This window comes from Salmo salar, chromosome ssa02, assembly GCF_905237065.1.
Source record: "Salmo salar chromosome ssa02, Ssal_v3.1, whole genome shotgun sequence".
Taxonomy (NCBI): domain Eukaryota; kingdom Metazoa; phylum Chordata; class Actinopteri; order Salmoniformes; family Salmonidae; genus Salmo; species Salmo salar.
Genome location: NC_059443.1, coordinates 57,521,613 through 57,539,172, shown reverse-complemented (window position 1 = coordinate 57,539,172; position 17,560 = coordinate 57,521,613). Strand labels below are relative to the sequence as shown.

The 17,560-nt window shown below is 44.5% G+C and overlaps 1 protein-coding gene across 3 annotated transcripts in view; it reads right to left on the bottom strand.

Annotated features, from left to right (window-relative positions):
• The window catches only part of LOC106587336 (rab11 family-interacting protein 4A), an 89,043-nt gene that overhangs the window by 38,215 nt on the left and 33,268 nt on the right, over positions 1 to 17,560 (bottom strand). Inside the window, exon 1 of one of the 3 annotated variants that reach the window (XM_014175665.2) lies at positions 2,878 to 3,301. The exons of the other annotated variants lie outside the window; for them this stretch is intronic. Coding sequence (XP_014031140.1) covers positions 2,878 to 2,958 — 81 coding nt within the window. The 5' untranslated portion in view covers positions 2,959 to 3,301. Of the gene's footprint in view, positions 1 to 2,877; positions 3,302 to 17,560 lie in introns of those variants that run through there. 3 annotated transcript variants of the gene reach the window in all.

Sequence of the window (17,560 nt, the reverse complement as noted above, 5' to 3'; positions counted from 1 at the left end):
AACGCATACTCAAGACAGATAAAGAGAGGGTGAGAGAGCCAATGTAGTCTGTGTAATATTCCCTAGTATTGGTATTAGTGCCCTAGGAGTCATATTACAGTGTCATCAACATGTTGGTCATCCATTTGTCCTCATGGTGTTAAACCTGTTGCCATTGAGCAACAAGTGTTGAGCAACTGGGCCCTGGTCATGTTCAAACGAACCAGTTAGAGCCAGCTGTTTCATATCAAAACAAAACCAACCCCAACTACCAGAATAAAGCTCTGATATAGACACCATAATGGAGACAGGCCATATCAGGGTTCAGAAAAGCTGTGCTAAAAATGCCCTTGGAACGGAGAGTGGAAAGTGATAGAGAGGTGCCATGTCTTTAATATAATATTACTTTGGTGCCATGAACTTTAGATAATAAAGTCCATTGTTTTTCTGTGGAGAGAGTGTGTTACCTTCTGTCAGTATTGGCTAGTTCTCCATACTATCCAGACTCTCCTCTACATCTAAGGGAAGTGTGGCTTACATCATTTAATAGTATTTAATAGGACAGCACTAACACACAGCAGGTATCCCTGACCCAGCCCCTCTCAGCTCCCTTCTATCAGCCTGGTAACACATTCAACTCTCAGCCGTTAGGACGACCCCCCACCAGCAGACACACATACGGACACACAAAAAGAAAATGCATGCACGCACACACACATACACACATGAACTGTTTAAAGTTCAAGAGGAATTATTGTTTTGAGTGGATTATAGACCATTCATCCTGGGTCAGTGACTATAATCTATACTGAACAAAAATATAAACGCAACATGCAACAATTTCAAAGATTTTACTGAGTTATAGTTCATATAAGGAAATCAGTCAATTGGAATACATTTATTAGACCCAAATCTATGGATTTCACATGACTGGGAATACAGATATGCATCTGTTGGTCACATATACCTTAAAAAAATGTAGGCGCGTGGATCAGAAAACCAGTCAGTATCTGGTGTGACCACCATTTGTCTCATGCAGCACAACGCATCTCCTTTGTATAGAGTTGATCAGGCTGTTGATTGTGGCCTGTGGAATGTTGTCCCACTCCTCTTCAATGGCTTGTAAAGTTGCTGGATATTGGCAGGACCTGGAACCCGCTGTCGTAACGTTGATCTAGAGCATCCCAAACATGCTCAATGGGTGACGTGTCTGGTGAGTATGCAGGCCATGGAAGAACTGGGACATTTTCACCTTCCAGGAATTGTGTATACAGATCCTTGCGACATGGGGCCGTGTATTATCATGCTGAAACATGAGGTGATGGCAGTGGATGAATGGCACGACAATGGGCCTCAGAATCTCGTCACGGTATCTTTGTGCATTCAAATTGCCATCGATTAAATGCAATTGTGTTTATTGTCTGTAGCTTATGCATACCCATACCATAACCCTACTGCCACCATGGGGCAATCTGTTCACAATGTTGACATCAGCAAACCGCTCGCCCACACGTGGTCTACGGTTGGACTTACTGCCAAATTCTCAAAAAACGACGTTGGAGGCGGCTCATGGTAGAGAACATTTAATTCTCTGGCAACAGCTCTGGCGGACATTCCTGCAGTCAGCATGCCAATTGCACGCTCTCTCAACTTGAGACATCTGTGGTATTGTGTTGTGTGACAAAACTGCACATTTTAGAGTGGCCTTTTATTGTCCCCAGCACAAGGTGCACCTGTGTAATAAGCATGCTGTTTAATCAGCTTCTTGATATGACACACCTGTCAGGTGGATTAATTATCTTGGCAAAGGAGAAATGCTCACTAACAGGGAGGTAAATACATTTGTTCACAACATTTGGGAGAAATAAGCTTTTTGTGCATAAGGAACATTTCTGGGATCTTTTATTTCAGCTCTTGACACATAGGACCAACACTTTACATGCTGCGTTTATATTTTTGTTTAGTGTAGTTATTCCTGCCCAGATCAAAATACAGTATTAGACAGGTAGATCTGGTTTGGACCAAAACAATATAGCTTAGGCCTATCAGCTATCAGAAGAAGAGGACACATCTCATTACGTAATGTTTTGTTACAGAACATGAGCCGTCTTATTCAAACAGATATGGCTAGCCATGTCACATGTCACTGTGAGAGAAACTAGCTACCATATGATAAACAGACAACTTTCCTCTTTTCTGTGGAACTGAGACCACAATTACAACATGTCGGTAATTATATTGACAAAGTCACAGGTACTGATCAAGGAAACTCAAATATTGTGAAACTCTATCACCCATCCCGACAGTTTGAATGTAGACTTCCTTTTTTGACACATTGTTGTGTGGGATAAACTTTTCCTTTCTCACTGAACCATAGGCGAAGTTACACAGCCGGAATAGACAACATTAAGCTTCAGCCTATACTGTACTGTACACTAAAAACCCACAATGTTTAGGTCTCTCTCTCTCTCTCTGTGTGTGTACAGCCAGTGGCTGGGTGCTGTCTCGGTTCACCCCTCCTCTGATTGTAATGGGATTAATTGAAATCTGGGGCTGGCTGGTCAGAGAGAAAGGGAGAGAGAGAGGGGTGATTAATTGTATTTTTTTAAGAGAGATAGACGGTAGCCTACAGACTGTCAGTGGAAGAAAGAGCAAAAGAAACTAACGTCTGAAAAAGACAGAGTGACAGAAAGAGAGTGAGAGAGAGAAAGGGTCAAACGCAGACACACACACACAAAACACACACTCTCCGTCACTCACACATCCCACTGGAACAATGGACTTTGGACCCTCCCAGATCCCCCAACCCCTAACCTCCGCCCCAGATCCTTCTCTCTTATCCTTCTACCCCTCTGTCCCCCTACCCCCGTCCCGTAGCAAAGAGGCTCTGTCTCTTACCCCATCCATTATTTGAGGGGAGCCATGGTGGTCCCCCTGGCCCAACACTCCACCGGCCAAGCCCTCATCCGCAGAAGTCATCCAACTCGCCCCTCAAACCAAGGGCTAAGTCCTCTGCCTTTCGTCTTACACACACAGGTGAAGCCGGGTCAGTACAGAAAGTGCCAGGTGTTTAGATAGTCCAAATGGCAGTCTTTTGAATCAGTGTCGTCCAGAAAAAGAGGGAGAGAAAAGGAGGAGAGGAGAGAGTGCTCTTTCAGAGCCTCTAAAACTGTGCTGGCTGGCTTAGCTCCTCTGTGAGAGCACGACTCACACACACTGCAACTACCTCACTCTCTCACACACATGCAGAGATGCAGCAACTCTCTCACACACACTCATTTGGTTGTTCGCTCTCCGGCTGGCTCACATTCACACAGAGGGAGCTCAGTTCTGGCAACAGTTGTTGAGATTAGGCCACTCCCCCCTCCTCCCTGGGTTGTTGCTGGGCAACTGGCTTCAGCTGGGCTGGCCGAGAGAGCGAGAGAGAGAGAGAGAGAGAGAGAGTCACATTGCTGCAAACTCTTTCTTGGCCGCCGCCCCCTCAAGCTGCATTTGCATATCAAGCCCTGCCTCTCTTCCATAGAACAGAGCGGCTTTACGAGAGGGGGGAAGTGACATGCTATCTCCACTCAAACAGTCTCATCCAATGACACGGCACATTTATCTACAGGTTCAAAATCTGAAAAGTGGAGTGATGTTCTTCTGTGTGGGTTTGAGGATTTGAGAGAGTGTCAGGTGTCCCAGTCAGGTGTATAAAAAGTTGTTTGCATATTTGAGCTTCTGTGTGGGTATATGAGCGAGAGAGAGAGAGAGAGAGAGAGAGAGAGAGAGATGAGGGGAAGAGTGAATGGCGAGAAATTGTATTTCAGACCGAGGAAGATAGATGGTAGGCTACAGACTGTCAGTGGAAGAAAGAGCAAAAGAAACTAACGTCTGAAAAAAGAGAGTGAGAGAGAGAGAGAGAAAGGGTCAAACGCAGACACACACACAAAACACACACTCTCTCCGTCACTCACACACCCCACTGGAACAATGGACTTTGAGATCTGGTGATGAACTCTCCACCCCACCAACCTCCCCAGATCCCCCAACCCCTAAGAGAGGGGAAGGCTGAGGCTTCTCTCCTCCTTCCCTTCCTGATAGCCTGGGGCTCCCGAGTGGTGCAGTGGTCTAAGGCACTGCATCTCAGTACTTGAGGCGTCCCTACAGACCCTGGTTCGATTCCAGGCTGTATCACAACCGGCGGTGATTGGGAGTCCCTTGGGTGGTGCACAATTGGCCTTGCGTCGTCTGGGTTTGGCCGGTTTAGTAAACAAGTTTTTGTTCTTAACTGACTTGCCTAGTTAAATAAAAGTAATAAAATAAATTAACAAATTAATATTTGAGTATATTTAAGTCAACAACAGTGGATCCCAAAAGGCCAGCATCACAACACAGCTACACCCTTAACACCTCCCTTTCGCATTATCACCTCCCCCTCTCCCTCTCCCAGGGCCCAGCAGCTTAATGTTAAACCCACACAGTCTGAGCCTGCTGAGCCCAACTGTCTCACAACATAATAAGTTGACTTTGGCAGGGGCAGTAGAAGGATAGAGTCAGGCTGTGTCCCAGGGGGGTAGAAGCTATTGGCCAGTCAGTTTTCACCATGATACTCCAGTAGTGCCCGTGTCTGAGTGTTGGAAGCGTGGAGAACAGGCCATGGCTCAGGTCCTTGATGATCTTCTTGGCCTTCCTGCAACACCTGGTGTTGTAGGTGTCCTGGAGGGCAGACTGTGTGCACCCAATGGTGCGTTCAGCTGTGCGTACCACCCTCTGCAGTGCCTTGCGGTCAGCATATGGAATTTGATGAATCAGCGTTATCATTTAGATGTGCGGTACACTTCGTAGGACTCTTTTACCTATACAGCAGCCTCTCTGTTGCACCTGTGCAAACTATGCCATGTAAATCTCCCTGTTCTTCCTAGCTCCAACCGATAGCATCTCACTGTGGTAGCACTAGTACCTGTCTGTGGTAATGCTGTTGTCACTATGGTGGCTCGTGCATCTACCTGCCTGTTGTCATTACTGTGGTGTTAATGGAGGAATGGAAAGGGAAGGGAAAGGGGGTATCTAGTCAGTTGCACAACTGAATGCATTCAACCAAAATTTGTCTTCCGCTTTTAGCCCGACCAATCAGAGAGGTGCGGAGAGGGGGGGCTGCCTTAATTGACGTCCACGTCATTGGTGCGAGCGGGGAGCAGTTTTGTTGTCTCTGTTATGTCTCAGTGATGTCCTACTTTCTTCAAGAGGAGCTGTCTCCCATAGAGGACAGTCGTAAACAAGGTACTCCTGTCAACCAAGCTGATCCCCAGGGCTGTTCACTCACAATACACCTTGTCCCTCTGTACTGTGCCAACCTAGTTTCTTTGTGACAAACTTGCTCCAAACAATGGTGACCGTGCCTGGCGTGCCAAGCCAAACCCTGCAGCATTTCAGGGTGGAGAACACTTCTCTTCTCTCTGTCTCCTCCTCTTTATTTCTCCCTCCATCACCTCTTCCTCTCACCTTCTTTCTCTCTCTTCGTTTCTCAGCTTACTCCATCTCTCACTCTCCCTCTGCTTCTCAGCCTCTACCTCTCCCTTTCTTCCTGACATCCTCTCATCATATCTGCTTTGTTGCTCCCTTTGTCTTTTTGACTCAGACTGTCTCTGGGGGGAACTGACATATATATCAGATTCTCACCTCACAGACACTAGATCACCAAGTGCTTGACATGCATATATGGAGAGACAGATTTATATAAAGAGTGTGGGAAGAAGGAATGAAAGGAAGGGGTGAGAGAAGGAGGGATAGAGAGGGTGATCCAGGCCAGGGGACCCAAATGAAAGCTAATTATGTGGCAAGGAATGCTCCCCTCCCGTCTCTCTCTCTCTCTCTCTCTCTCTCTCTCTCTCTCTCTCTCTCTCTTCTCTCTCGCTCACTTACAATCAAATACTTTGGCTACAGGTCAACCAATTGGCCCACAGCTATTTGTTTATATGCAATTTGTTAGAGGGCTGGCCTTCTCCTTTCACATTCTATTCAGGTCTACCTGGGTGAGACTGGCATATTGTATTTCAGTTGGCGACATGTAGTAATACTTTGAGGGTAATGCTTTCAGATCCAGTATTAATGTGATTTCTTGAAGTTATTCACAGAGAGGAGAGTAGAGTGATTAAACGATTCTCAAGGGGAATGGAACTGTGTATCGGAGGAATGGTGAGGTGAAATATGAATCAAGAGGGAAGAATGAGGTAAGAGGAGATTTGTTGCAAATGATTGGACTGCATTATGCTGTGACTCCAATCACACATCACACACACATACAGTACACACACGCTACCGCTTTTCAACCACACAAACTCACTCCTCTCTGACACACACACACACATTCCTCCCAAAGAAAAATAAATAAGCCATACAATTAGTGTATGTTGCAGAGTTCCGTGGGGACTTGAGAGGCTGCCAGTATTCACTATGCAGCATCAAGACAGAGGAGGGAGAGAGAGAGAGAGAGAGAGAGAGAGCGGGGAAAAGAGAGTGAGAGAGAGTGTGTGTGTGTGTGTGTGTGTGTGTGTGTGAGAGAGAGAGAGGGGAAAAGAGAGTGAGAGAGTCTGAGAGAGAGAGAGAGAGAGAGAGAGAGAGAGAGAGAGAGAGAGAGAGAGAGAGAGCGGCACCATAGAATGAGAGAGAATGAGAGAAGGAGTAGGGTCTTAAGTGGAAGAAAAGACAGGGATACAGTGAGGGGTACCAGGCACGGAGTAGCTGTTGTGGAGTGGCTGACGTGAATGCCAACAACAGTGCTACTCTCCTACTGCCAAGACGCAGGACTGGGGGAATTCAAACACAACCACGGCCACACACATGCACACACACACACAGTCCGATGTTTCTGCTCTACCAAGGTGGGCAAACCATTTCCCTGTAGACCTATTCTACTTCATATGCAGGGGCATGAGTATTGCACACAAAACCAACATATTTACCCATGTGTACTTTAAACAAAATGGTGACCAAATGTGCATTTGTTTTGTTATTTCTTTGTTGTTGGGGTGGTTACAGGTACATTATCCATTTCAAGTTATACGTTTATAAAAGCTGTACCTGTTAGTGCTGAGCGATTAGTGCTTTTTGAGGTCAGTTCGGTTTCGGTACATTTTTTTTTTTTTATCAGTTTAAAAAAAAGAAAATCAACATCACATGCATTATGAAAGAATGAGATGAAAATTATTTTAGATCATTTTAATTGAAATTCCAAAGCCCCAAACAGTAGACATTCAATTGCCAAAATATAAAAAACATTCCATTGTCTCTGTCAGGTTCACATTGGGTAGACATCAATAGAAAAATAGGAAATTACTATGAAATACAATATTTCAGTTGTGTATATTACTTTGTTTTGATTTGATGACTTTATTATTTTTCATTATTTAAAAATCATATTTGTCATCTCTGCTCAGGTAGTAGCAGCCAAACAGCCAGACAACATTATCTGTGCTCCCCATACTGTACTGTCATCCTATTTAGCTAGGCTAGCCTGCCTAACGTATGCTGCAGAGCTGTCTGACTAAATCATTTTACTAGCTCTTCGAGTAGATAAGGCATGAACATTTCATGCATTTCATGAACTGTCTCTATCCATCTCTCTCTTCATTGTGTTGTGTACTTTCCTCTCTCATGCGGTCTGTGTATCTATCCTAACGTAGCAGGCATACAACTGTATCCATCTGTCCGAGCCAGAAAGAACAGGCACAATGGATTATGGGCATTGTAGTTCATTAGTAATTGAACCGTAATTGAACCGACATCGGTTATTAGTTGTTTAATAATGTTGGTTAATCGCTCAGCACTAGTACCACTGCAACTGCAAAGGATTGCTCACCAGTCCATTGTAGCTCTCTTCCTGATGACTTCTATAGCCGATCACACAAGCACACATGCACACACACACACACACAGCCAGTCTGGACAATGGGATGGATTGATTAGGCCACTGGACCACGCTGTCCCACTTTCATTATTGGCTATGGTGGAAGAGAATTCCAAAGAATGAGGAATTGGCGTGTTCAACTCAATAGTTTGTCATCTTTTTTTTTAAATTACCCTAATTTTACCAGGTAAGTTGACTGAGAGCACATTCTCATTTACAGCAACGACCTGAGGAATAGTTACAGGGGAGAGGAGGGGGGATGAATGAGCCAACTGGAAGCTAGGGATGATTAGGTGGCTATGATGGTACAGTGGCTTGCGAAAGTATTCACCCCCTTGGCATTTTTCCTATTTTGTTGCCTTATAACCTGGAATTAAAATTGATTTTTGGGGGGTTTGTATCATTTGATTTACAGAACATGCTTTGAAGATGCAAAATATTTTTTATTGTGAAACAAATAAGAAATAAGACGAAAAAACTGAAAACTTGAGCATGCATAACTATTCACCCCCCCAAGTCAATACTTTGTAGAACAACCTTTTGCAGCAATTACAGCTTGGGGTATGTCTCTATAAGCTTGGCACATCTAGCCACTGGGATTTTTGCCTATTCTTCAAGGCAAAACTGCTCCAGCGACTTCAAGTTGGATGGGTTCCTGCTGGTGGACAGCAATCTTTAAGTCATACTACAGATTCTCAATTGGATTGAGGTCTGGGCTTTGACTAGGCCATTCCAAGAAATGTAAATGTTTCCCCTTAAACCACTCAAGTGTTGCTTTAGGAGTATGCTTAGGGTCATTTTCCTGCTGGAAGGTGAACCTCCGTCCCAGTCTCAAATCTCTGGAAGACTGAAACAGGTTTACCTCAAGAATTTCCCTGTATTTAGCGTCATCCATCATTCCTTCAATTCTGACCAGTTTCCCAGTCCCTGCCGATGAAAAACATCCCCACAGCATGATGCTGCCACCACCATGCTTCACTTCGGGGATGATGTTCTTGGGGTGATGAGAGGTGTTGAGTTTGCACCAGATATAGCGTTTTCCTTGATGGCCAAAAAGCTCAATTTTAGTCTCATCTGACCAGAGTAGCTTCTTCCATATGATTGGGGAGTGTCCCACATGCCTTTTGGCGAACACCAAACGTGTTTGCTTATTTTTTCTTTAAGCAATGTTTTTTTTCCTGGCCATTCTTCCGTAAAGCCCAGCTCTGTGGAGTGTACAGCTTAAAGTGGTCCTATGGACAGATACTCCAATGTCGGCTGTGGAGCTTTGCAGCTCCTTCAGGGTTATCTTTGGTCTCTTTGTTGCCTCTCTGATTAATGCCCTCCTTGCCTGTTCCGTGAGTTTTGGTGGGCGACCCTCTCTTGGCAGGTTTGTTGTGGTGCCATATTCTTTCCATTTTTTAATAATGGATTTAATGGTGCTCCGTGGGATGTTCAAAGTTTCGGATATTTTTTTATAACCCAACCCTGATCTGTACTTCTCCACAACTTTGTCCCTGACCTGTTTGGAGAAGTCCTTGGTCTTCATGGTGCAGCTTGCTTGGTGGTGTCGCTTGCTTAGTGGTGTTGCAGACTCTGGGGCCTTTCAGAACAGATATATATATACTGAGATCATGTGACAGATCATGTGACACTTAGATTGCACACAGGTGGACTTTATTTAACTAATTATGTGACTTCTGAAGGTAATTGGTTGCACCAGATCTTATTTAGGGGGAGTATATATGCATGCACCACTTTTCTGTTTTAAACTCTTTTGAATTTTTTGAAACAAGCAATTTTTTTTATTTCACTTTGCCAATTTTGACTATTTTATGTATGTCCATTACATGAAATCCAAATAAAAATCAATTTAAATTACAGGATGTAATGCAACAAAATATGAAAAACGCCAAGCGGGATCATTACTTTGCAAGGCACTGTATGAGGGCCAGATTGGGAATTTAGCCAGGACAAGTGCTATGGGATCTTTACTGACCACAAATGGTCAGAACACCCATTTAACATCCCATCAGAACGCTACACAGGGCAATGTCCCCAATCACTGCCCTGGGGCATTGGGATGTTTTTTTACACCAGAGGAAAGAGTGCCTCTTACTGGCCCTCCAACACCAGCAGCATATGGTCTCCCATCCAGGGACTGACCAGGACCAACCCTGCTTAGCTTCAGAGGCAAGCCAGCAGTGGGATGCATGGTTCAAAAGGCATATAGACTGGAGAAGGAAAAGTTGATATATACCACAAAAGACAATGCATAACAACTGCAATACACTCTGCAGAAACTTTATAGTGACTCGCAATAAGTGTGTTGGAACACAGAGGCTGGAACAACCACATAATATGAGTCGAGCATCGTAACTCATTAAGAACACAGACACCATATGTCCCTCTCACTTTGAGACATTTCTCATACATTTCTTTAGGCTCTAACAGAATGTGCATCCCAAATGGCACCCTAGGCCCTATACAGTGCTCTACTTTTGACCACTACTAGTGCGCTACATATAGAATAGGGTGCCATTTGGGACGGAAGCAGAGAAATAAGCTGCTATAAATGTTAAAGCAGGGTATAGATTTTGCTTGTCTGGAACGTTTTCAGCGTTGTGAAGCCACCATCTGCTACAGTACATGGAGAGAATTAGCAAACACCTACTGCACCACTTTACACAGTGACAAAATGACAATGTAGGCAGAGGTAGAGAGAGAGACAGAGAGAAAGCGACAGAGAGAGACAGGGAGAGAAGAGAGAGAGGGGGAGAAATAGGATAAAGAGAGACAGGGAGAGAGATAGAAGAGAGAGAATAAGGAGAAAGGGAGAGAGAGAGAGATAGATAGAAGAGAGAGAGAATAAGGAGAAAGGGAGAGAGAGAGATAGAAGAGAGAGAGAGAGAGAATAAGAAGAAAGGGAGAGAGGGACAGAAAGACAGAGACAGAGTTGATATTCCTCTGTTGTGTGTGACCGACTGACTTGATATTTACCTATACATTTGCACTCTCTCTCCAAATTGCTATAGTACAGTCTAGAATGTATATTGCATGGCCAGACTGCATACCTCCTCCCTCTCCCAAGGTAAGTGGCGTTTCAGAGCAGTTAAGTGCCTCTCGTTTTCAGGGCAGGCAGAATCAAGCCTCCACACAGTCCTATTTGCCCTGTCTATCTCTCTCTCGGAATAATTTGCAGACACTACGGAGAATTGAAACGGAGAGATCACACACACACGGACGGACGCACAGTCGCACACACACACTAGCGATCAGATCCCGTTGCTGCCGCTCGCCATGAAATATTCAGGTGTTCTCTACCCACAACAGAACGACAGCACACACACACAACCCTCCTTATAACATACAACTGCAATAGCTGTTGCGTCTATACAAGCGGAGCTTGAAGACATGGTGGGCTGCAAAAACCAGGATCTTGGGCCAAAATCAAAGCTATGGTAAAATCACTATTAATTGCCATGCCACTGTGACTGTACAGCACAAGGTGTTATAGGTGATATATAGTCTAGGCTAAAAAACAGTGCCCCTCTCTAGCTCTAACAGGATAAGTTACCTAGTCCCATTCTGTCTGTGTGACTGATATCAGTGTTGTGTTATGGTGAAACCAGGCCACTGGGTTAGTGGCGCCCTCAGGGCACTATTAAAAGAGTTATGTGGAGGTATTGATAACTACTACTTGTTCCATTGCCTTTGTTCATAAGGTTAGGATCTCTTAATTACAGTTTATCATGTAGAATGGGAACAGACACAAGCAACAAAAAACTGTATACTGTCTGACCCTGAGTCCACAGTATGTTCCAATGGGGTGTAAGATATTGGCCATAAGGGGACAAACATTCACTTTCCCTTGACTTGCTATGATCTAGTCGTGGGACACTATAGTGGTTGGTATGAAGGCTCACCGCCCATCCCACCCTGCATGAGCTGACACACACACACACACACACACACACACACACACACACACACACACACACACACACACACACACACACACACACACACACACACACACACACACACACACACACACACACACACTCTAACACACACATCCCTCTTCCCCATACATTGGAACTGGGCAGTCAAAGTCACACCAAGACAGAAGTTATTTTTGGGATCTGTCTTTACATGGCCGTTGGGTCCAGTGGTGCTGACCTCACTGCCAGTGAGTGACGGTGATCATCTATCATGCTGTTAACAGGCCACAGGGACCAGGGGGGAAAGGGGAATCAATGAGGAATAAAGAGATAGAAGGGGCCAAGGTGGACGTGTGTATAGGGAGGGGGACGGGTTGAGGGGGTTTTGTGTGTGTGTGTGTGCGTGTGTGTGTGTCTGTGATCGCTCAGAGTAAGTATGAGTCTGGGTCCCGTGTGGTTCAGTTGGTAGAGCATGGCGTTTGCAACACCAGGGTTGTGGGTTTGCTTCCCACTGGGGACCAGCATGAAAAAAGTAAGAAAATGTATGCGCTCTGGATAAAAGTGTCTTCTAAATGACTAAAATGTCAACTGTATGAGAGAGAGAAATCTAAATGAAAAGATAGAATGGAGAGAGTACTGCTTGTCAAACTACTAGACATCTATGACGACAGGTTGCACATCACTGCTGAAGGGGAAGTGTTGGAAAGGATGTTGAAGACTAGATAGATCACTTCCCCTATTACTGGGGGTTGTCATGGACAGCAGTCACTGTCTGTGTCCAAAATGTAACCCTATGCCCTATATAATACACTACTTGTAGTGCACTTGATAGGGGTTAGGGTGCCATTTCAGACAGCAGTCAGTAGCCCTGAGTAAGACCAGTGTGAACTGAACTGAGACCAGCAGAACCAAACACATGATACGCATCACACCATGGCTGTCAATTACCCTGACAGACAGACAGACAGACAGACAGACAGACAGACAGACAGACAGACAGACAGACAGACAGACAGACAGACAGACAGACAGACAGACAGACACCACAAAGTATATGAGCACATACACACATACAGTTGAAGTCGGAAGTTTACACCTTAGCCAAATACAATTCAACTCAGTTTTTCACAATTCCTGACATTTAATCCTAGTAAAAAGTCCCTGTCTTAGGTCAGTTAGGATCACCACTTTATTTTAAGAATGTGAAATGTCAGAATAATAGTAGAGAGAATTATTTATTTTAGTTTTTATTTCTTTCATCACATTCCCAGTGGGTCAGAAGTTTACATACACTCAATTAGTATTTGGTAGCATTGCCTTTAAATTGTGTAACTTGGGTCAAGCATTTTGGGTAGCCTTCCACAAGCTTCCCACAATAAGTTGGGTGAATTTTGGCCCATTCCTCCTGACAGAGCTGGAATAATTGAGTCAGGTTTCTAGGCCTCCTTGCTCACACACGCTTTTTCAGTTCTGCCCACACATTTTCTATGGGATTGAGGTCAGGGCTTTGTGATGGCCACTCCAAAACCTTGACTTTGTTGTCCTTAAGCCATTTTGCCACAACTTTGGAAGTATGCTTTGAGTCATTGTCCATTTGGAAGACTCATTTGCAACCAAGCTTTAACTTCCTGACTGATGTCTTGAGATGTTGCTTCAATATATCCACATCATTTTCCTCCTCATGATGCCATCTATTTTATGAAGTGCACCAGTCCCTCCTGCAGCAAAGCATTTACATTTACATTTACGTCATTTAGCAGACTTACAAATTGGTGCATTCACCTTATGATATCCAGTGGAACAACCACTTTACAATAGTACATCTATATCTTTTTTTTTTTTTTTTGGGGGGGGGGGTTAGAAGGATTACTATATCCTATCCCAGGTATTCCTTAAAGAGGTAGGGTTTCAGGTGTCTCCGGAAGGTGGTGATTGACTCCGCTGTCCTGGCGTCGTGAGGGAGCTTGTTCCACCATTGGGGTGCCAGAGCAGCGAACAGTTTTGACTGGGCTGAGTGGGAACTGTGCTTCCGCAGAGGTAGGGGGGCCAGCAGCCAGAGGTGGATGAACGCTGTGCCCTTGTTTGGGTGTAGGGCCTGATCAGAGCCTGAAGGTACGGAGGTGTCGTTCCCCTCACAGCTCCGTAGGCAAGCACCATGGTCTTGTAGCAGATGCAAGCTTCAACTGGAAGCCAGTGGAGTGTGCGGAGGAGCGGGGTGACGTGAGAGAACTTGGGAAGGTTGAACACCAGACGGGCTGCGGCGTTCTGGATGAGTTGTAGGGGTTTAATGGCACAGGCAGGGAGCCCCGCCAACAGGGAGTTGCAGTAATCCAGACGGGAGATGACAAGTGCCTGGATTAGGACCTGTGCCGCTTCCTGTGTAAGGCAGGGTCGTACTCTGCGAATGTTGTATAGCATGAACCTACAGGATCGGGTCACCGCCTTGATGTTAGCGGAGAACGACAGGGTGTTGTCCAGGGTCACGCCGAGGCTCTTAGCACTCTGGGAGGAGGACACAATGGAGTTGTCCACCGTGATGGCGAGATCATGGAAAGGGCAGTCCTTCCCCGGGAGGAAGAGCAGCTCCGTCTTGCCGAGGTTCAGCTTGAGGTGGTGATCCGTCATCCACACTGATATGTCTGCCAGACATGCAGAGATGCGATTCGCCACCTGGTTATCAGAAGGGGGAAAGGAGAAGATTAATTGTGTGTCGTCTGCGTAGCAATGATAGGAGACACCATGTGAGGATATGACAGAGCCAAGTGACTTGGTGTATAGCGAGAATAGGAGAGGGCCTAGAACTGAGCCAAAGCACACCACAACATGATGCTGCCACTCCCGTGCTTCACGGTTGGGATGGTGTTCTTCGGCTTGCAAGCCTCCCCCTTTTTCCTCCAAACATAACGATGGTCATTATGGCCAAACAGTTCTATTTTTGTTTCATCAGACCAGAGTGTGCAGTTGCAAACCGTAGTCTGGCTTTTTTATGGCGGTTTGGGAACAGTGGCTTCTTCCTTGCTGAGCGGCCTTTCAGGTTATGTCGATATAGGACTCGTTTTACTGTGGATATAGATACTTTTGTACCTGTTTCCTCTAGCATCTTCACGAGGTCCTTTGCTGTTGTTCTGGGATTGATCTGCACTTTTCGTACCAAAGTACTTTCATCTCCAGGAGACAGAACGCGTCTCCTTCCTGAGCGGTATGATGGCTGTGTGGTCCCATGGTGTTTATACTTGAGTACTATTGTTTGTACAGATGAACAAGGTACCTTCAGATGTTTGGAAATTGCTCCCAAGGGTGAACCAGACTTGTGGATGTCTACAATTATTCTTCTGAGGTCTTGGCTGATTTCTTTATATTTTCCCATGATGTCAAAAGCAAAGAGGCACTGAGTTTGAAGGTAGGCCTTGAAATACATCCACAGGTCCACCTCCAATTGACTCAAATGATGTCAATTAGCCTATCAGAAGCTTCTAAAGCCATGACATTATTTTCTGGAATTTTCCAAGCTGTTTAAAGGCACAGTCAACTTAGGGTATGCAAACTTCTGACCCCCTGGAATTGTGATACTATGAATTATAAGTAAAATAATCTGTCTGTAAACAATTGTTGGTAAAATTAATTGTTTCATGCACAAAGTAGATGTCCTAACTGACATGCCAAAACTATAGTTTGTTAACAAGACATTTGTGGAGTGTTTTCTCTACTTCCTCTTAGTGAATACAACCCAGTAGCTGGAAGTATCGACTGAGGTTCCAGTCGAGTCACTGTATGTTGACACAAATATTTGAGGAAGTCACTGAACTATAAGCAGAAAGCACACAGACCAAAGGAGCAATATGTCTGTTATAACACCGTCTGACCTTCCTCAATTTCAAGTATGCTGTGTTAAGACCACTGCATATTGTGACTACAGTTCTGGCTGTGGTACCGTGTTGAGGAGAAAACTCTGTGCTGAAATAGTCTGCCAGATATAATGGAACTTCCTCTACAGAATAAACTTCCTCTATTGCTGCAGGGAATGATGGTACCAAATGGATTGTGTATTCCATACATCATTGTGCTGGTAAAGGCTATGTTTTCCAACCCTATAACATCTCTTCTGTTATTCCTAAATTGTGTCTCAAAGGAGGAACACAGTGTGGGTGTGAGAAAGAGAAACACTGTGTGAGGTTTAGAGTGAGTGTGAGACAGGATGTGTGTTTGTTGGTCTGACCATTGAACAGTGGGAGAATGTGAAGTTTGCAGTATGTCGGAAAGGTTTACAGTGAGTGAGTGAGTGAGTGAGTGTGTGTGTGTGTGTGTGTGTGTGTGTGTGTGTGTGTGTGCGTGTGTGTGCGTGTGTGTGTGCGTGTGTGAGCGGAGGAAGGCAGCGGGCCAGAACTGAGCTCCTGTGACAGCTCCTCTATTCAGCCCCCACATCACAGGAAAATCAGCGACCTAATTAAAGAGAGGGAGAGAGAGACAGTGAGAAAGGATGGAACAGACAGGGTATGGATAGATGGAGAGTAGGGTTGCAAAGGGTCGGAAACCTTCTGGTAAATTTCTGGAAATTTAAGTTTTGCTCTATATTCATCACAAAAGTTAGCTTATAACAGTGAGCCTTTTTTATGGGATACACATAAGGCAATTTTAGGTCTTGTGGCATATTTTGGTTAAACTATCCCCAATTCAACTGAATCGCAACCCTCTGCATGCACAGTGCATTCTTCCATCACATGCACAGTGCATTCTTCCATCACATGTGCAGTGCACTCTTCCATCACATGTACAGCTGATTCTCAAGATCTTGCACACTAACGAGATGCTATTGAGCCCACACTACTACACTCTGAGCCAAGGACTACATGCTTTCTGGTAAGTTTTGATTACAATACTGGGTGGGGTGAATATATTTTATATGACATACATGATTTTTTGTTAACTACTAAATAGTAGTTTACAGCAAAGTGTGTTTAAATCATTTCTAACTTGTTAACAATTTCTGCTAGTTAGTTTTTGTTACCATGTGGGTTTTAGCTTGCTTGAGCCTGCTAACTGAGGAGTGTTAATTCACCTGTTTCCATACATGTTTCATTTTAAAACATTTATTTTACAAAGGAGTTGTTTAATCTAACTGCTTAACTATTTATCTGTACATGGAATTGTATTTGTTGTTTTTTTTACAATTTTTTTTCTCATCTTTACATGAAAATGCCACGGGCACTATCTGATGTGTGGAGACATTTCACTGCAGCTAATGTAGAAGGAAAAGCTGTGTACATTTGCAAATACTGTGCCAAATCATATGTGAAGAATGCAAAAAAAGATGCAGAATCATCTGGCCAAGTGCATAAAGTTCCCTCAGCGCTCACAACAAGCAACCTCTGACAAAAGTCCCTCTACTTCTAGTCGAGGTAAAAAGGATGAATCAGACACCTTATCGATAACAGCTCATGGTCCTCCTGGAATCAGAAGTTTTTTTGACTCAATGGAGGAACGTAGTCAGAGAAATGCTGACGAATGTCTTGCTCAAGCTGTGTATGCAACTGGTTCACCTCTGATGCTCACAGGCAATGTGTATTGGAAGAGATTTCTGAATGTTCTTCACCCAGCATACACCCCTCCAACAAGACATGCTTTATCTACTCATTTGCTGGATGTAGAGTTCAACAGAGTTCAAGTAAAGGTCAAGCAAATCATAGAGAAAGCAGACTGTATTGCAGTCATCTCTGATGGTGGTCGAATGTTCGTGGGCAAGGAATAATTAACTACATCATCTCCACCCCTC